The sequence below is a fragment of the Callospermophilus lateralis genome, chromosome Y (assembly GCF_048772815.1).
Source record: "Callospermophilus lateralis isolate mCalLat2 chromosome Y, mCalLat2.hap1, whole genome shotgun sequence".
Taxonomy (NCBI): Eukaryota; Metazoa; Chordata; class Mammalia; order Rodentia; family Sciuridae; genus Callospermophilus; species Callospermophilus lateralis.
Genome location: NC_135326.1, coordinates 11508248 through 11525222, shown reverse-complemented (window position 1 = coordinate 11525222; position 16975 = coordinate 11508248). Strand labels below are relative to the sequence as shown.

Here is a 16975-nt window from a genome sequence, read left to right as displayed (position 1 = left end):
TCCTCGCCCCTGGGCGCCTGCTCCCGGAAGCTGCCAGAGCTGAGGCCCACTTTCAGGGAAATCCTTGCCCGTGCGCAGCTGGAGCAACCGTACGCCCGGTCCCGCCGCCCCTCCCCCACCCCGGGACTTCCCTCCGCCACGAGTCGGAGCTGCCCTGGGGGGGGGGGTTGCGGGGGACCAAGGGCTGCCCTCTCCCGGGACGGACCGAGCGCGGGGTCCTCCCTGGGGGCGCGTGGGGAGCCCCGCGGGGCAGTTTGCAGACAGGAGGGGCTTGGCGGGGGCCGGCGACCCCCTCGGAGCGCACGGGACTCGCCCCGCGGGGTCCCCTCCAGGGTTTGCCGCGGTCCCGGGGCCAGGGCGCGGGGTGGGAGGTGGCCGGGGAGGGCGCGGGGCGGGGACAGGGCGGCGCCCCTCCTCCGGCCCCGCCTGGGCCCGGGATCTCTGCGCCGCCGCCCGCGCGCCCCACTCGCCGGACTGTCCCCCGCGGCTCCGCGCGCACCATGGCGCGTCGGGCCGCCCTGGCCGGGCTGCTGCTGCTGCTCCTGCTGGGCGCCGAGCTGCAGGCGCAGGGTGAGTGGCCGCGACCCGGCCCGGGGGCGCGGGGGGCGCACGGCATCGCGGGGGGGCGCAGCGCGCGGCGGGGCCTCGGTCCACTCCCGGAGCCCTGGCGGGCGGCCCGCGGGTGGCCCACGCCTCCAGGAGGAGGCCCGCGTGTCCCGCTGGGTCCCCGGGGCCAGCTCGGGTCGCTTCCAGGCGCGAAAGGTCAGCGTGTCTTTTCGGGCGTCTCCAACTTTTTCAAAGTTTGCAGGGGGCCCCCCGGGGGACAGCCGGCGACCGTCCCCCTCCGCTCCCCAGCCCGGGCGACCTGCTTACGGCCCGCAGCCCGGTGCCCGCTGTCCCCCGGCCACCTCTCGCCCACGCACACCGGGGGCCTCGGGGGCCTGGGCCTTTGTTTTGGAGCCGCGTCCCCAGCCACGCCCTGCGCCTCGGCCTAAATTTGGAATCCGGCTCCCGGAGCTCGGGCCTGGGAGGAGGGGCAGGGCGAGGTGGGCAGGGAAAGCGCTTGGCGAGCGCTGGCCGCGGGTCACGCCTGGTGGAGAAGCGACGCGGGGACACCGAGGCGCCCTTACCAGATGGTCAGCGGCTTGTCACTCGGGACCCGGCAGGAAAAGGAGCCAGAGAAGCAGAATCCCCGGGACCCCTGGCCCTTTCTTTCCCCCATCCCTGCCTCCTGGTGGGGAAAACGAGTTTACAGCTCGCTGGTCCTACGCCTCCCTAACTTGTTCCTGACATGCTGCTGCTGCAGAACTGGCGGGGGCGATGGCACCTTTCTGGAGGGTTTCGGGTGGAGAGGGGGCGGCCTCCGTCATGTTTGAGTCCCAAATGAGGCGTTTCAGTGCGTCGGCTTGGAAGTGCCTCAGTGGTGCTCACGGGCCCTACCAACCCCAAGGCTGGGGATGTGGATGGTTTCCGTGATGGGGTGGCCGCAGGGTGGGGCAGGGGACCGCGCTCTTCCTCTGAGGGGCCGCCTCCTCTTCCCGCTCCTGATCCCCTCTGTGCCATCAGATCCTCCCGGGACCGGATGGGGACCAGAGTGTTGGTTGAGAGTGAGCCTCGGGCTTGGTTTCCACGGGGCTTTGCAAAAAATCTTGGCTCCAGACGGGTCCTAAGTCTTGCTGCTGGGAACTCTGGCTCCATGTTCCCGGTTTGGGGACCCGGGGAGTCCTGGGCTCCCAGGTAGCACCGTGACCTGGGTGGGTTCCTGGGACATGGATACTCACTGCACCTGGACATTCCCCAGGCACGTGGGCGGCGCCCAGGGAACCAGGAATCGATGCCCAAAGAGTGGCTTTGATTTCCACGGTGACGGTGACAGAGCCTTCCACGGGGACAGGGGATGTTAGAGAAGTGGGAAGACACAGGCCCAGGGGCAGCGGCTAGTGGAGGAGGAATTGTCCCCTGGGGACCTGGGCAGGGGACCCCTGCAGCTGAGGGTCCACCGGGGGCATCTGCAGCCAGGAGGGTGCGAAGTCCCTGCAGGGTGGGCTCTGGCTCCCAGGTGGCACCGTAGCGGGGACCTTGGGTCCTGGTGCATCACCTTGAGCTCAGCAGTGCCTTAGATCTGAGGTGGCCGGCTGTGGGCCTGTCAATCAACGAGGCGTCCCTCTGTACCTGGAAGCCGTCGGCCACCCAGAGATCTGAGACCCCCACGACACTCGAGCCAGGTCTTGGGTCTGTCCCCGAGCTCTGGTGAGTGGACAGAGGCTGCTCGCTTGGCCGGGCGCCGTGGCCCACGCCTGTTATCCCGGCGGCTCGGGAGGCTGAGGCAGGAGGATGGCGAGTTCAAAGCCAGCCTCAGCCAAAGCGAGGCCCTGAGCCACTCAGGGAGACCCTGTCCCTAAATAAAATGCAACACGGGGCTGGGGACGTGCAGAGCTAAGTGGACTCCTGTCCAATGGGGGGCCCTGTCCAGCGAGGGGCACCCAGGGAGGTCACCTGGGTCCTGCTGGGCTCTCCTGGCACCAGGACATGGGGACCCTGTGCTTCCCACATTTGCAGACCCTCCAGATGCAGGGCAGCCAGAGGCGGCCAGAGCCTGGGGGGGCGCGGGGATGCTGGATTCTGTAACCCAGAAGCCGTCAGCCTCTGGCCGGGCTGGGGACCCTCTCCCCGGATTTCCACCAGGTTTTCAAACCTGTTTTCACGTTTGGCAAAAGAAAGACCCAAAATCCAGACAGACGGACATTTCACCCCCTGGAATCCGTCCGTCTGTCAGGGTGACCTAGGGGTCTATTTCATTTAATTTTAATTTAATTTTATTTTGTACTGGGGACCGGTCAGTACTGAGCCACACCCCGGCTCCTTTGTTTTTACCATTTTTAGATTTTTTAAAAAATTATTTAAAAATTTTATTTTATTAATTTTTTTTGGGGGGGGGTACCGGCCGTTGAATTCGGGGGTGCTTAGCCACCGAGCCCCGTCCCCAGCCCTTTTTATTTAGAGACAGGTTCTCCCTGAGTTGCTCAGGGCCTCTTTGAGTTGCTGAGGCTGGCCTCCAACTTGGGATCCTCCCGCCTCAGCCTCCCGAGCCACCGGGAGGACAGGCGTGGGCCACCGCGCCTGGCTCAAGCGGTTTATCACATGGTCGTCGTCACCTTGTGAGAGCGTGGTGGCAGGAGGAGCGTTGTTGCTGGTGGAGGTGGCCTTACGGGGTGGCCGAATGTCCCCACCGCAGGGACAGCTGTATACGCCCTGGCCTTCTTGTGTGTGCCCTTGTCCTGCAGGAAGGAGGGTGACCAAGGACGGTGACGGCGTGGGGTGATAACGCCACCCGTCGGCACATTGCCACTTCTCTCTGGGGGCTTCCTGTTGGTGCTGGGCCGTTGGCTTGGGCGGGTGCCAGCCTCCCCGGTGAGGCTGGGCCTCTACCCGCCTCGACAACTTCCTGTTTCCTGTTTCCCTTCCCCTGAGCCACACCAGTGAGTACCCTGGAAACCGCAGCGGGCCGCCCCCGGCTCCCGGGCGTCACTTCTCCAGGGGGCGCCGTCGCCGGGGTCCCTCTGTGCGCTGAGAAGCGCCCCAAGATTGCAGGTCCTGCCAGCCCCTGGAGGAGGGCACGGGAGCCACGGATGGTTCTAGAGCCCGAGGGACGTGGTATCTTCTCGGTCCCCCTGCACCGAGCTACCTCCCACAGTCGTGACGGACAGCCAGGGCCCCCGCCCGGTGTCCGGCTTCCAGCCAGAGATGTCTGCGGGGCGATGGCCGTGACCCCCGAGGTCAGCGCCGGTGCCTGGGTTCATCTCCGTGTCCAGCAAGATAAGGAGCTGGAGATGAGCGGGGAGTGGAAATGGTGGGGAAGAACTAGACTGGGAGTGTGATCACAGAGGGAACTTCCCTAGATCCACATCTGGGCATTCTGCTTTTTCTCCACCCCCCAGTGTCCAGGGCCCTGTCCCCAGATTGCTCACTGGGTTGAGGTCACGTAGGGAATTGCGCAGGGATCAGGTCTCTCTGGATGCACCAAGTGCTCCGTGGCCGAAGCACCGGGTTTTAGTCTCCTTGGCCTGCATCCCCTCCTTGATGCCTATCTTTTAGGATATGGCCCTTTGCCAGAGCTCAGGACGGGAAGCAGCCCAGTCCACTCCTGCTGGCTCCTTCTTCTGCATCAGATTGTTGGCAGATTGTTGAATTAATCCCCTCAATTGTCCCGAACTGTCCCCAACCCTAGCATCTGCCCCGACTTGGAGAAGCCCTTCAGATAGTTCATACCTTGGACACTTTGGGCAGGTCCAGGGACCTCCTTAGAGACTGAAGGCTTTTTCAAAGCCCCTCACCAGAGCACCCCAGAGGCCCTGAGAGGCCAGGTTCCAGCTGTCAATCAAGTTTATCCACCATCCAGCCGTCAATCATCCATGTGCATGCATCTGTCCACCCACCCACCGGTCCACCCACCCATCCACCCATCCATCCCTTGGTCCTTTGCCGGGTTATCCCAGCGGCTCGGGAGGCTGAGGCAGGAGGATCGAGAGTCGGAGGCCAGCCTCAGCCATTTAGCAAGACTCCACCCGACTCAGCGAGGCCCTGGGGGTGTGGCTCCGCCGTGAAGCGCCCCCGGGTTCCGTCCCCAGAAAGGAAAAAGGACCGTTCCCTTTTGTGGTGACCCGTGCGGTGCAGAGTCCCAAGGGACGGCCAGGTCCGTCTCTGCGTCTGTCACCTCCGCCTGGGTCCCTCCCGCGCCCTGAAGTGGGCTGTCACTGTCCTGGAGAATCCCGACACGGTCCCTGGGCCACCGCGTCCCCTGATGGCCTGGAGACCCAGGCTGCTCAGGAAGGGACTGTCCCTCCGCCCAACGGTGGGGGACAATGCCTCGGAGTGACAGAGGACAGGGGCCTCGGAGGGGTAACACTGTCGCTAAGCGCCGGGCCTGGAAGGCGGTTCCCTGAGGTGATCTGCAAAAGGCACCGTATACAGGCGGCGCCTAAGCTCGGAGTAGGTCGACCCAGCCGGTTTGCAAGTCCGGGGGCCCTTGGCCTCTGCGGGGCTGCCCTTTCGTGCGCCTTCGGGCCGCGTTTGCACCTGCGGAGCTCCACCCCTGCGCGCCTGCGGGAGGCGCCTCAGCGGGAGGCCGGGAGGCCGGGAGGCCGGGAGGCCGGGAGGGAGGCCCGTGCGCGCCGCGGCTTGTGGCTTGTTTTTCGAGCTTCCTGGCCTCGGAGCCGAGGAAGGGCGGGGCTCGGGCCGCCGTTGGGACACGCCCTGGTGACTCATCCGTCCCCGGCGGCACATCTGGAGGCTGGTTGCGCGGGCGCGGGGCGGGGCGGAGGCAGCCTCTCTGCAAACCGAGGGAGGATCCGAGCGGGCGGCCGGCTTCCCCGGGGCATCTGGGGGCCCCCCCGCGCCCTGCGTGGGTTGGGGGAGTTTTTCCAAGTTTCTCCGCCTCAAAGGGGGAAACCCAGAAAGGGCTCAAAAAAAAAATGCAAAGTAAAATAAAAATAAGGGTTTTCTGCGGGACAAGTAGGGCCGGCGATTCCCATGCTGATTGGGGGCCCCCGTGAAGAGGCCAGGACTGGCCACCTGCCCCTGCTCGCTAATGTCCCTGGGGGAGGGTGTTTGGGCAGCAGATCTGGGTATGGGTCACCTGGGTTTTGTGCGCACCGAGGAGGAGCCGAAGGCAGGACGGGGCTCTGGGTCTGGGAAGGAGAGGACGTTGGTGGCTTTTTTTGGAAGGCCTGAGTGTCACTTTGTGTCCCCTCCCCCCCTCCGCCTGGTGTAAAATGACATGATCTAGGTGACCCAGCCGTCTGGGCCCTCACGATCATGGCCGTGTCCTTCCAAGCAGCTCAGACAACCTAGGATGAGCCGCGGGAGAAATATGGCCTGTCGGCAGGTGGGAATAGTATGCAACCACGAAAAAGGCAGGCTCCTCCTGTCCTCGGTGACAGCGTGGTGGCCCGGAGGGGACGACGTGTGTGTGCCCTGAAACAAGCCGGGCTCAGAAAGACGAGGGGGAACCTGTTCTGACTCTCACAAGAAACAGGAAGTGCCCAGGTGGCTTCCTGGGGGTTTTGGGGAGCCGGACACACAAGGATTACGTTCGGAACTCGGGGAGGCCGGTGGCCACAATGTGTCCCATCCCGGGACACCTGGAGGGGATTCCAGGTGCCCAAATGTCCTCTTCCAGGTCTGGGAGCTCTGCAGGCTCTGGGGGAAACGGGGGTGTCCAGACCTCTCCCCCCGGGTGGACCTCTGCCCCTGGCCACACCTACCGTCCCAGAAACTCGACCCCGGAGCCCCGTCCCCAGCCCTATTTTGCATTTTATTTAGGGACAGGGTCTCCCTGAGCTGCTTAGGGCCTCGCTTTGGCTGAGGCTGGCTTTGAACTCGCCATCCTCCTGCCTCGGCCTCCCCAGCCGCTGGGATGGCAGGCGTGGGCCACGCGTCCGGCGTGATTTCCCCGATTTCTAACCTGGATCTCCCTCCTTTTCCTCTTAGATTTCGATCTGTCCGACGCCCTCGGTGAGTAGCGCCTGATTTTTTTATTTTTTAACTTGGCGCACAGTGTGTCCCTTAAGGCCTTGATGGTGTGAGCCCCTCGGGAAGGGGACAGCGCACAGAGGTCCAGCAGGGTCCTCCGTGGTGGCCGCTGGGGTCATTCAGTGGAGATGGTGACCTGGAAGCCGGGCGGCCTGGGGCTTGGGGAAGGGACCGGTCCACCCTGCGGCAGGATCCTGCCTGTCCTCTGCCCCAGCCTTGGCTCCCAGGTCCGCTCTGCCCACATCCTGTCCCTCTCTCCGCCCGAGACCCTGGCGCCGGGGAAAGGTGTCCAGCGGCCCCTGTGTCCTGGGCTCTGCTCAGCTCTGGACCCACGGGGTTGTCACAGTAAAGACCCCAAAAGCAGAGGCTGGACCCGGGTCCCCGGCTGAGCTCCTTCCACAGCCTCCAGGGAGGCTCCTCCGGCCTCTCCAGCTCCTGGGCTCCAGGTGGCCCTGGGCTGGTGGCCCCTCACTGCAGTCCCTGCCTCCGTCTCCACGGGGCTCCTCCTCTGGGTCTGTGTCCCCTCCTCTGTCTCTCAGGAGGACACGGCCATTGCACAAGGGCCCCCTGACCCAGGAGGAGCCCTTCTCAGGACCCTTCACTGAGTCCCTCTGCAGACACCTTCTGGAAGTCGCTCAGTCCCACGCTAAATGGCTTAGAGTTGGCTGAGTGGCTGAGGCTGGCCTCCAACTTGCCATCCTCCTGCCTCGGCCTCCGGAGCTGCAGGGATCCGGGGTGGGAGCCACCGCGCCCGGCCCAGCCTGGGTTCCTAACGGAGGCCGCTTGGGTGCAGGTCCCTGAGGAGGAAGCGGGATTCCCGAGGAGTAAATGGGCACCGGGTCCGTCCCCCGCCTTCTCCTCTGATCTCGGGCCGTCCACTCTCGGTCTTGCTGGTCAGCTTCCTCTTCTTGTGGTTTCCGGGGGGGGGGGGCATCTGTCTCTCAGGAGGAAGGGGACAGCCCGGCGGGACCGTGCTGTGCAGCCAGCCGTGTTCCACGTGTGCACGGAGTGGACACAGAGCGGGCCTCCCTGCCTCCGTCCAGTAACCTCTAGTTCTTTTTGTTTGTTGGCTTCTTAGGAGGCGATGACCAGAAGCCAACGAAGCCTCCCAAAAAGCCGAGCGACGACGGTAAGGAGACAAAGTCCCCACTGTGCAAAGAAGAAAGAGGAAACGCTGGCTTCCTGGACCCTAACTAACAGCAGGACAGAGCTCCCGAAGCCACCAAAGGACATGAGTCACTTGTTGGGCCTGTGTCCAGGGTGGTGACAATTTTTTTTTTTTTTTTTTGGTACCAGGGATTGACCTCGGGGACACTCGACCCCTGAGCCCCGTCCCCAGCCCTATTTTGCATTTTATTTAGAGACAGGGTCTCCCTGAGCTGCTCAGGGCCTCGCTTTGGCGGAGGCTGGCTTTGACCTCGCCATCCTCCTGCCTCAGCCTCCCGAGCCGCTGCGGGGACCGCCATGGGCCATTTCAATTCCATGTCCACGCCCAACTTTGGGACCCGTGGCCTCTGCCCGTCTATTCCTTAACGGGCATCACTGGGCCCCAGAGTGTGGTTGGAGTCTTAGCGGATGAGATGGCCGCTGCCCGCTCCTGGCTGGCCTCGCTTCTGCGGAGGCCGCACTGCCCTAGCTGCTTGCTTGCTTCTGAAGGTGGCGCAGCGGGGAGCCCTTTTGCACTGAGCAGCTGCTGCTCGCCCTCCGCTGACCTCAGCTTGGCCGCGCTCGAAGCCCCGGGGCCCGTGACAAAGATCGTCCCCAAGCCTTGGCAAGGTGGGCAGCGGGGTGGGGCCTTCCTGGAGGGGCGGGCCTCGACTCTGCAAAGGGAGGCACTGGAGACCCTCAGGAGGGTTGAGGTTTCTCTGCTGGGGGGTCTCCCTCCTGCTCCCCCTCGGTCCTGAGGTCCGGCTCCGCGCTCTTGGAGGCCGAGTCTGCAAGAAGGACGGCCTGGCGCGTCCTGAGGTCCTGCAAATAGACGCGGTTAAGGCGGGATGAGGCTCTTGGACCCTGAGAAAGGTCCACGCCTCCAAGCGGGGACTGTGGTCAGGGCTCTCCCAGGACCCAGAAAAAAGCTACCGGACAGCTCCCCGCAGCTCAGGATGCGCACTGCGCAAAACGCAGTCGCAACTTTGTTGCAAAGGAACCCGCGAAGTTGCAACTTTGTGGCAAATGCGCAGCCGTGAGTCAGTTGCAACTTTGTCCCCCAGCGACACCGAGGAACACCCCGTGTGTTTCCCCAGAGGGGCTCAAAGGTAAAGGGGAGCTCCCCGAGGGTCCCCAGTGTCCCCTGCTGCGCGCACTCGAGGCTCAGCTTTGCTAATAACCCGCTGCTTCTGCTCCACCCCCCGGTGACTGTGCCAGCATCGCTCCCCGAGAACTCTGGAATTAACCACCTGTCCCCCTTTCTAGGGAACGGGTTTAATCTCGAGGACGCTCTCGGTGGTGGTGGACACGGTGAGTGACCTGCTGCGGCCAGTGTCGTTGAGGTGCCCACTCGCGCATTTCCTTCCAGAAAGGAGCGAGGGGCGTCAGGAACCCAACTCGTGTTATTTGATCCCTGCTGCCGTGAGCGGTGGCATTGGTTCCTGGTGTCCGAGGTCCAGTCCCTGGTGGCCGACTCCATGGCTCTGGCCCAAGGGGAGCAGAACAAGATGGCGGCAGGGCCTGGAGGAGGAGAGCAGCTCAGGACAGGGCACCAGGGAGCAGAGAGAGCTCTGTCACCAGGGACAGGACAGAGACCCAAAGGCACAGCCCAGGGACCCCCTCCTCCAGCCACACCCCACCTGCTGCAGTCACCACCCAGTGAGTCCATCCAAGTGGATTAATCCACTTATTGGTCTACACCCAGTGAGTCCATCCAAGTGGATTAATCCACTTATTGGTCTACACCCAGTGAGTCCTTCCAAGTGGATTAATCCACTTATTGGTCTACACCCAGTGAGTCCATCCAAGTGGATTAATCCACTTATTGGTCTACACCCAGTGAGTCCTTCCAAGTGGATTAATCCACTTATTGGTCTACACCCAGTGAGTCCTTCCAAGTGGATTAATCCACTTATTGGTCTACACCCAGTGAGTCCATCCAAGTGGATTAATCCACTTATTGGTCTACACCTCTCGCAACCCACTCATTTCCACTCTGAACCTCCCTGCGTGGTCTCCCACGTGACCGTTTGGCCTCTGTTGAAAGCCCTCAGTGAGTAGCATCGTCACCAGGGGGTGGACGGCAACTGCCAGGTGGCCGTGGGTATGAGTGTCCCCTCCGGGGTGAGGGCTAGCCGTGCTGTCCAGCTGCTGGGTGGCCCGGGGGAGCCGAGGAAGGTCCCTTCCCTTCATTTCTCGCTGCTCGAACTCTGTTCCAGACGCCCCAGCGTCGCCCAATGAGCCCAAGCCCAGGCCCAACCAGCCCGGCTCCTCGGGTAAGTCCCCCCTGTCCCTCGGCTGGACTTGGGGTCATGGGGCGTGGCTGGACTGGGGGTTGTGGGGACCGTCCTTGCCCCAAAGGCCGCTTTGGGCTGGGATCGGCAGTTTTCAGCCCTTTTCCTATTTCCTTTGGAGACGGGGCCGTGCTGACGGGCGGAGGCTGGCCTCCAAGTAGCCATCCTCCTGCCTCCGCACGGGGACGGCCCCCTCCGCCCCGAGGACCCGCTGACTCTTCCCCTCTCTCCCCAGGCGGCTTTTCCGACAGTGACCTTCTGGACGGGACTTCGGGAGGTGAAGGTGAGCTGTCCTTTCTCCCGCCACATGGGGACCGAGCCGTTGACACAGGGGACCTGGGGGGGGGTACCTTCCAGGTGCAGCGGAGACGGGAGCGGGCTGCCCTCGGTCCACACTCCTGCTCTTCTTTTGCAGGACACGGCGGTGGCGCTGACGGTGGCAGTCACAGGAACGAGGGACAAGAAAGTATGTACCTTGATCGGCCACCCTCTCCCTTCCCCTCTCCCTTCCTTGGGACAAGGGACGCCGGGGACACGGTGCTTTAAGTCGTAGTATTTGCACGATCGCCCTGAAGACCTCGGCAGAGCCCCCGTCCCTCCGTGTCACTCATGGGCCACAGCTCACTGGCTGCACGGCTGCGTGGCCACTTTGCAATTTTAGGAAATAAGTGACGAATTTTTTTGGTGCGTTTTGTACCCGGGATTGAACCTCAGGGTCCCTTGACCCCTGAGCCCCCTCCCCAGCCCTATTTTGCATGTTATTTAGAGACAGGGTCTCCCTGAGCTGCTCAGGGCCTCCCTTTGGCGGAGGCTGGCTTTGACCTCGCGATCCTCCTGCCTCAGCCTCCCGAGCTTGCAGGGCCTGTCTTCTACGCTGTGTGTAGATGGGTCTCTCGGGCGGCTGCCCTGGGCTTCCACTGCCATCCGCGTGTCCCTCCCAGTCACAGTGACGTCTGTTTCTTCCTCTGTGCAGCCAACTCCGAGGGCGTGGTCCCCGGCATCGTGGGGGCCGTGGTGGTGGCCGTGGCCGGGGCCATCTCCAGCTTCATCGCCTACCAGAAAAAGAAGCTGTGCTTCAAAGAAAACGGTAGGTGCCCTCCTGGCGGCGCACCGGGCCTCCTCCCAAAAGCACACGCAGCGCTCTTGCCGGCTCACCGCGCGGGTGCGAGGCTGGGACTCCCTGGGTCTGCGATCAGGCCCCTGCTGCCCCGACATGCACATGTGCACAGGTTGCTAACTGCTCCAGCGCTGGCGGGTTCTGGGCACACGCGGGCTGCAGGTGCCCCGGGCTATGTAGGGACTCCTCTACGGGGGGACGCCATCCCGAGGAAATATGCGTTCTTTCTTATCACGTGTTGATCGTGATGGAGCACCGGGGTGGACATCCATAGGTCAGGGCCAAGGCTGGGCCTCCATCTTGCTTTCTGCACCCAGAGGAATCCGACCCCCCAAATGGAGAGTCGCTCCCGTCCAATTTGGTGAAACCAACTAACCAGTGAGGCTCTTGGATGGGGTGCAAAATTGGATGGAGAATCGGGACAGGGGCGCCTTGGGGACGCGCGTCTTGGGGACTCCATGGTCCGTCAGGGGGGTTGGGACCTGGTGCCTAAAAGTCCTTCAATGAGGCCCGGGATTTGCTCCAAGTCGGGAAACTGGGCAGACAAATGCCCACGTTCAAGGAGATGCCGCCAAGGATCTAGGATTCCAGGGAAAACCCAAACCCTCGACCGGCCTCGGTCTCCCCAGAGTCACCGGGACCTGGAACAGACGGGAGCTCCGCCCACGTGGATTTTACAATGTCCCTTTAGCTCCATTTTCCCAAGTCGGAGCCGGACGTGCAGCGGGAGGGGGGACGCAGGTGGCTTGCTCGGGAAGGACGCGTCCTAGCGAGGGGGCCCCCCGGGGTGACGTGGAGAGAAAGTGGACCTTCTGTTTCTGGAGGCGCCTCGGGCCTCCCTCAGGAGCCTCCACCTTTTTCTGGGTCGTGCACATTTCCGTTTTCGCCCCTGAATTTTCAAGTGATCCCGGTAGCCTGGTTTTAGGGACAGAGAAATGTCCCCAGATGCGAATCTGCATTTCTAGGTGCTTCAGTGGGCCACCTGCCTGACGCCTGCAGGGTCTGTCTCGGCTGCTCGTCCCCTGGCACCGGGTCAGCTTCGAGGTCCGCGTGGGGGTGCGCACAACCACGCGGAGCCTAATCCATGCTCAGGGAGGCGCTTTGGGCTGGGCCTGTGTCCCTGCGGGACAGCTGGACGCAGTGCGGAGCAGGGCTGCGCTCACCCTCCTGCCTCCTGCCTGGTCCTCTAACGCCACCTGGCTGCGCTCTGTCCACCCGGCTCCTGCCCCCAGCTGACCTCTTAAAAGTCTCCTTTTTTATTATTTTTTTCTTTCTTTTTGGTCCTCCCCATTTCAGATGCCTCCAAGACCTAGGGAGGAGGAGCAGAGCACCCTGTCCAGTCCAGAGCGTCCTGAGGACCCTTGTGCCACTCCTGGGACGCAGCCTGGCCCTAGCGAGCCGCCTCCCCCTCTGTGCGCCCGCGTCCCCTCGCCAGCTAGCGCGCCTCTCTCCTCCCCGCCGGGTCCCCTCCGCCGATTTCTGGACCCTAAATTCTCCATTTCTGGGCCTTCTCCATGGCCACACGGCACGCACCCAGTGCGCGGGGAGGGACGGGAAGGGATGGTGTCCCTTTGAGACGCCACAGAGAGAACGGGGCGCGCGGTGTCGCCCTGCTCCCGAGGGTCCTCTGCAGTGGGTCAGCAGGGCGAGGGTCCCTCCGCGCTCTTCTGCGCAGGGACAGCCCTGGGGCGGGGTCCCTTTGCTCCTGGGGACCTCGCCGCTCAGCGCCACTCTCAGCGCAGGGTCTGCAGACACCGCTCCCCAGAGTCCTGTCCTGCGTTGTCCAAAAAGGGCGCCGCAGGTGGTGGACCGACCGAGTGTGGTTCTGGTCACCGCCCCAGCGTGGCCGCCTGGATGGCCCTTTTGCTCTTTGGAAGGACGCGTGTGTCCAAAGCATCCTCGGTTCAGATCCCCCGAAGCCAGTCCGCGCAGGCGCGCAGGCGCGCAGGCTCAAGTCCCCCCCAACGCAGGTGGTCAGCACCGCGGAGTGACCGGCCGCTGGTACTCGGTGGCATGCTGACCTGGGCTCCGAGGCTTTCGCGCAGTTTGCAGTTGTTCAAGGGCCAACCCGCTGTGTCGCCTGTCCGCAGCGCCAGCACCCTCTCTGGTCACCACCTGCGCACCGCCCTCAAGTGCGCGCCTTGCGTATGCCTTGGGCTCGCTCGCTCCCTGGTCTCCAGCACGTTGGCTTCTTAACTGTGGCTGTCACTTAGAGGCTGGGTGGGGGTGCAGTTTGCAGATCTTAGGGTCCCTTTAGGGGGGGTGCACCTTTCTGTCGCCCCCGCGATTGCAACCCGCACCGCTCACCTTTCGGCACGACGGTATTTGAACCACGCAGGGCGCGTGCGTTCAGGTTCTGTGATCAGGGGACAAGGGAGGGCTCGGGTGGGGTGACCTGGGCGTGGGGGGTGAGCCCCCTCCGTGTGGCGTGTAAACGTGTCCTTTGGTGACGGTGCAGAGAACAAATAAACGCATTTTACCCGTGACCCTGGTGTGGACTTGGAGGTGGGTTGGCTTTTAGATGCGCGCTGGAGGAGAAGGGTCAGGGGTAGGGGGTGACATGGGCGCACGGGTGAGTTTGAAATTCCACGGATCGAGCCCCGTCCCCAGCCCCTTAGGGCTTAGGTTAGCTCTAAGCTAAGTTGCTGAGGCTGGCCTCCAACGGACCATCCTCCTGCCTCAGCCTCCCGCGCTGCTGGGATGACAGGCCACAGTGTCCGGCACCAGGGCTGGTTTTGGCGGTTTGCATTCTGGGGCAGGTGGGTACAGGGGCAGGGGTAGCTTTTAGCCCAAGGATCGCCCTCAGGGTTCTAGCAGGGATGAAAAGCCCCCGCTTCTGCAGGCTGCGAGAGTTCCAAGCCCAGCGGTCCCTTCTGAGCCTTGAAGTGGGGGTTCCGTGGTCCAACGCTCGTTCCTGGAGGGTCTTAGGACTGAGAAACGGAGCCGGGGGTGCAGCAGACCCTGGCGTCCACCCCGTCCACCCCCACCCCCGGGTGTGATTTGTGCATCTTGAGCAGTGCGCTCCCTGCTCCACTGAGCTGTGCGTGTTTCGTTTGATTCTTTGCAGCAGGACAAGGAGAAGTGGACTTGGAGAACCGAGCAGGCACCAACGCAGAGCCACCAGGTAAGGACGGGCAGGTAGGGAGGCCGGCTTCCAAGTCTAAGAAGGAGAATTTGGCTGGGTGTAGCGGGGGTGCACCCCTGTCATCCTAGTCTCTCGGGAGGCTGAGGCAGGAGGACGGGCAAGTTGGAGGCCAGCCTCGGCAACTGAGGTGCTAAGCAACTCAGCGAGACCCCGTCTCAAAATAAAAAAATAAAATAAAAAGGGCTGGGGACAGGGCTTTAGTGGTGAAGCACCCCTGGTGTCCCTTTCCTGGGGTCCCATCCGTCACCCGTGGGGCTCACGGGGTGGCTTTTACTGTGCGTGTTGGATTGAGGTGCCCGGGCCTCCTGGGTCCTCTAGGAAGGGCGTCCCCGTGTGCGTCCGGCACTGGGGAGTGACGCCCTGTCCTCTGTCCGCCCAGTGCAGCGCACGATTTTGGAGAAGTAGAGGCCGCGGGGCGGGAAGAGCCCAGTCCCAGGTCCGCAGCCCGGTGACACCTGCCCAGTGACACTTTGCAAGACCAGCTGCGAGCGCAGAGGCCACCGCGCGCTTGGGGAGCCGCCGCCCCGTCTCCACTGACGGACTCCCTGTCCCAGACCTGAGGTGACCAGCACGCCGCCCGGTGACCAGCGGGACGAACCCGCGGGGACTTGTCTCACCTCGACCCCTGGGGCTCCCCGGGACGGGAAAGGCCCACCAGGACCCAGAACCTGGGGTCCCCACACCGGCCCCGTCGGATGCCTGGACGCGCAAGCCCTGGGCCGATGCCCAGGTACCTGGACCCCGGCGACGCCCGACGCCTCCCGAGCGGAGCTGACGCCCGTGTCCCTCCAATGCCTGAGGATATCCGGCTGTTTTGTTTTGTTTTGGTTTTTTAGGGTTTTTTTTTCCAACTAATAAAACAAAATTGGAAACCAAGCGCTTCCTGCGCCCGGGTTTGCCGCGGAGGGTTCCAGCGGGGGCTGTGGGCGGGGGCGTGGGCGCGGCCTCCTCTTCTACCTGGGCGCGGATGCTCCCCTGCACGCGCATGCTCCGCAGCAGATACTCCCAAGACGCCAGATGCTCCCCTGTGCCAGATGCTCCTCTAAACCCAGGTACTCCCCTGCATCCAGATACTCACCTATGCCCAGATGCTTCCCTGCACCCCGATGCTCCCCTACACCCAGATACTCCCCTGCACCCAGATGTTCCCTGCACCCAGATACTTCCCTGCACCCAGATGCTCTCTGCACCCAGATGCTCCCTGCCCCCAGATGCTCCCCTTCACCCAGATGCTCCCTTCACCCAGATGCTTCCCTGAACCCAGATGCTCCTCTGTACCCAGATACTCTCCTGCATCTAGATGCTGATGCTCCCTACACCCAGATGCTCCCCTGCACCCAGATGCTCCCTGCACCCAGATACTCCCCTGCACCCAGATGCTCTCTGCACCCAGATGCTCCCCTGCACCCAGATGCTCCCTTCACCCAGATGCTCCCTTCACCCAGATGCTTCCCTGAACCCAGATGCTCCTCTGTACCCAGATACTCTCCTGCATCTAGATGCTGATGCTCCCTACACCCAGATGCTCCCCTGCACCCAGATACTCACCTATGCCCAGATGCTCCCTTGCACCCAGATACTCCCCTGCACCCAGATGCTCCCTGCACCCAGATGCTCCCCTGCACCCACATGTTCCCTGAACCCAGATGCTCCCCTGAACCCAGATACTACTCTGCATCAAGATACTCCCCTGCACCCAGACACCCCCCATACTCAGATACTCCCCTGCACCCAGATGCACCTCTGCATCCAGATACTACTCTGCATCCAGATACTCCTCTGCATCCAGATACTCCCCTGCATTCTGATAATCCCCTGCACCCAGATACTCCTGTATCCAGATACTCCCCTGAATCCTGATATTCCCCTGTGCACAGATGCTCCCCTGCACCCAGACAACTCTTCAGCACCCAGATGCTGCCCAGTGGTAGAACTGGTCATGAAGTGGAAAGTGTCATAAGCTGAGCACGGTGGACCACACCCATCTGGTCACTTGGTAGTCCAGCAGGAAGGCAGGGGCATCTGTGGCCAGGATCCTGTGGCTGTCAGGAGCCACGCCCCCCCCACCTCCCCGTGTCACAGGAGAGGTACCTGCCGCCTATCGCCAGCCCCGAGGACAATCACACTTCCAGGTTCAAAAGGCCATTTCTACCGAGCGTGTTCCCCTTTTCTATCTAGCGGATCACCATGATGCACAGAATATCTAACCTCCTATGGGAAACGTCCCCCTGCTCTAAGATTCTCTGTGCTTGATTCTCCAAATATTCACAGAACTGTTGCTACACACCAGAGGCTGTTGGTGAGCAGAGAGACGGTCCCTGTCATTCTTTCCAACAGTCAGAACTTTGGTTGCAATGACATTAAGCTGTCGCCAAGAATGTCCCACTGAGCACCTACGACCAGGAATGATTCTGGAAGTGCATTACGGGGACCCCGTTTCAGTGGGCACGTTGTCATGAATGTCTGCCTTTGTGAGGCTAAAAGGGCTCTGCAGCCTGTTTCCGCCCATTGCCAAATCGTTCCACAGACACGCAGCAGATTTGCAATTCCTCAGATGCTTTCCTGGCAGATCCGAGAACTTTCGAATGAATTCCACCAGGGCTTGGGTGGAAAACAAGATCAAATCAACTGGCTCACATTCTCACATGTGTCTTAGGAAGGAGGTTGGGTGCACAAAAAAAGCAACTTGCACACCGTTCCTGGAAACCGAATAAGCCCTTTGTTCATTTGTGTACGCCGTCA

At 62.5% G+C, this 16975-nt stretch overlaps 1 protein-coding gene across 3 annotated transcripts; it reads left to right on the top strand.

The window, feature by feature from the left end:
- Positions 1 to 416: 416 nt before the first annotated feature.
- On the top strand, positions 417 to 15109 carry Cd99 (CD99 molecule (Xg blood group)). Of its 3 annotated transcripts, none has more exons than XM_077107814.1 (10): positions 417 to 570; positions 6490 to 6513; positions 7610 to 7660; positions 8944 to 8988; positions 9897 to 9953; positions 10207 to 10254; positions 10387 to 10437; positions 10945 to 11058; positions 14159 to 14212; positions 14613 to 15109. In XM_077107814.1, the coding sequence occupies exons 1-10, from the start codon at positions 501 to 503 to the stop codon at positions 14636 to 14638; spliced, it is 540 nt and encodes a 179-aa protein (XP_076963929.1). In that variant the 5' UTR covers positions 417 to 500; the 3' UTR covers positions 14639 to 15109. The 3 variants fall into 3 exon arrangements, with proteins under 3 accessions (XP_076963929.1, XP_076963928.1, XP_076963930.1); XM_077107813.1 differs by having other exon boundaries at positions 14156 to 14212; XM_077107815.1 differs by lacking the exons at positions 14159 to 14212; positions 14613 to 15109 and adding an exon at positions 12385 to 12493 and having other exon boundaries at positions 420 to 570.
- The last annotated feature ends 1866 nt before the right edge of the window (positions 15110 to 16975 follow it).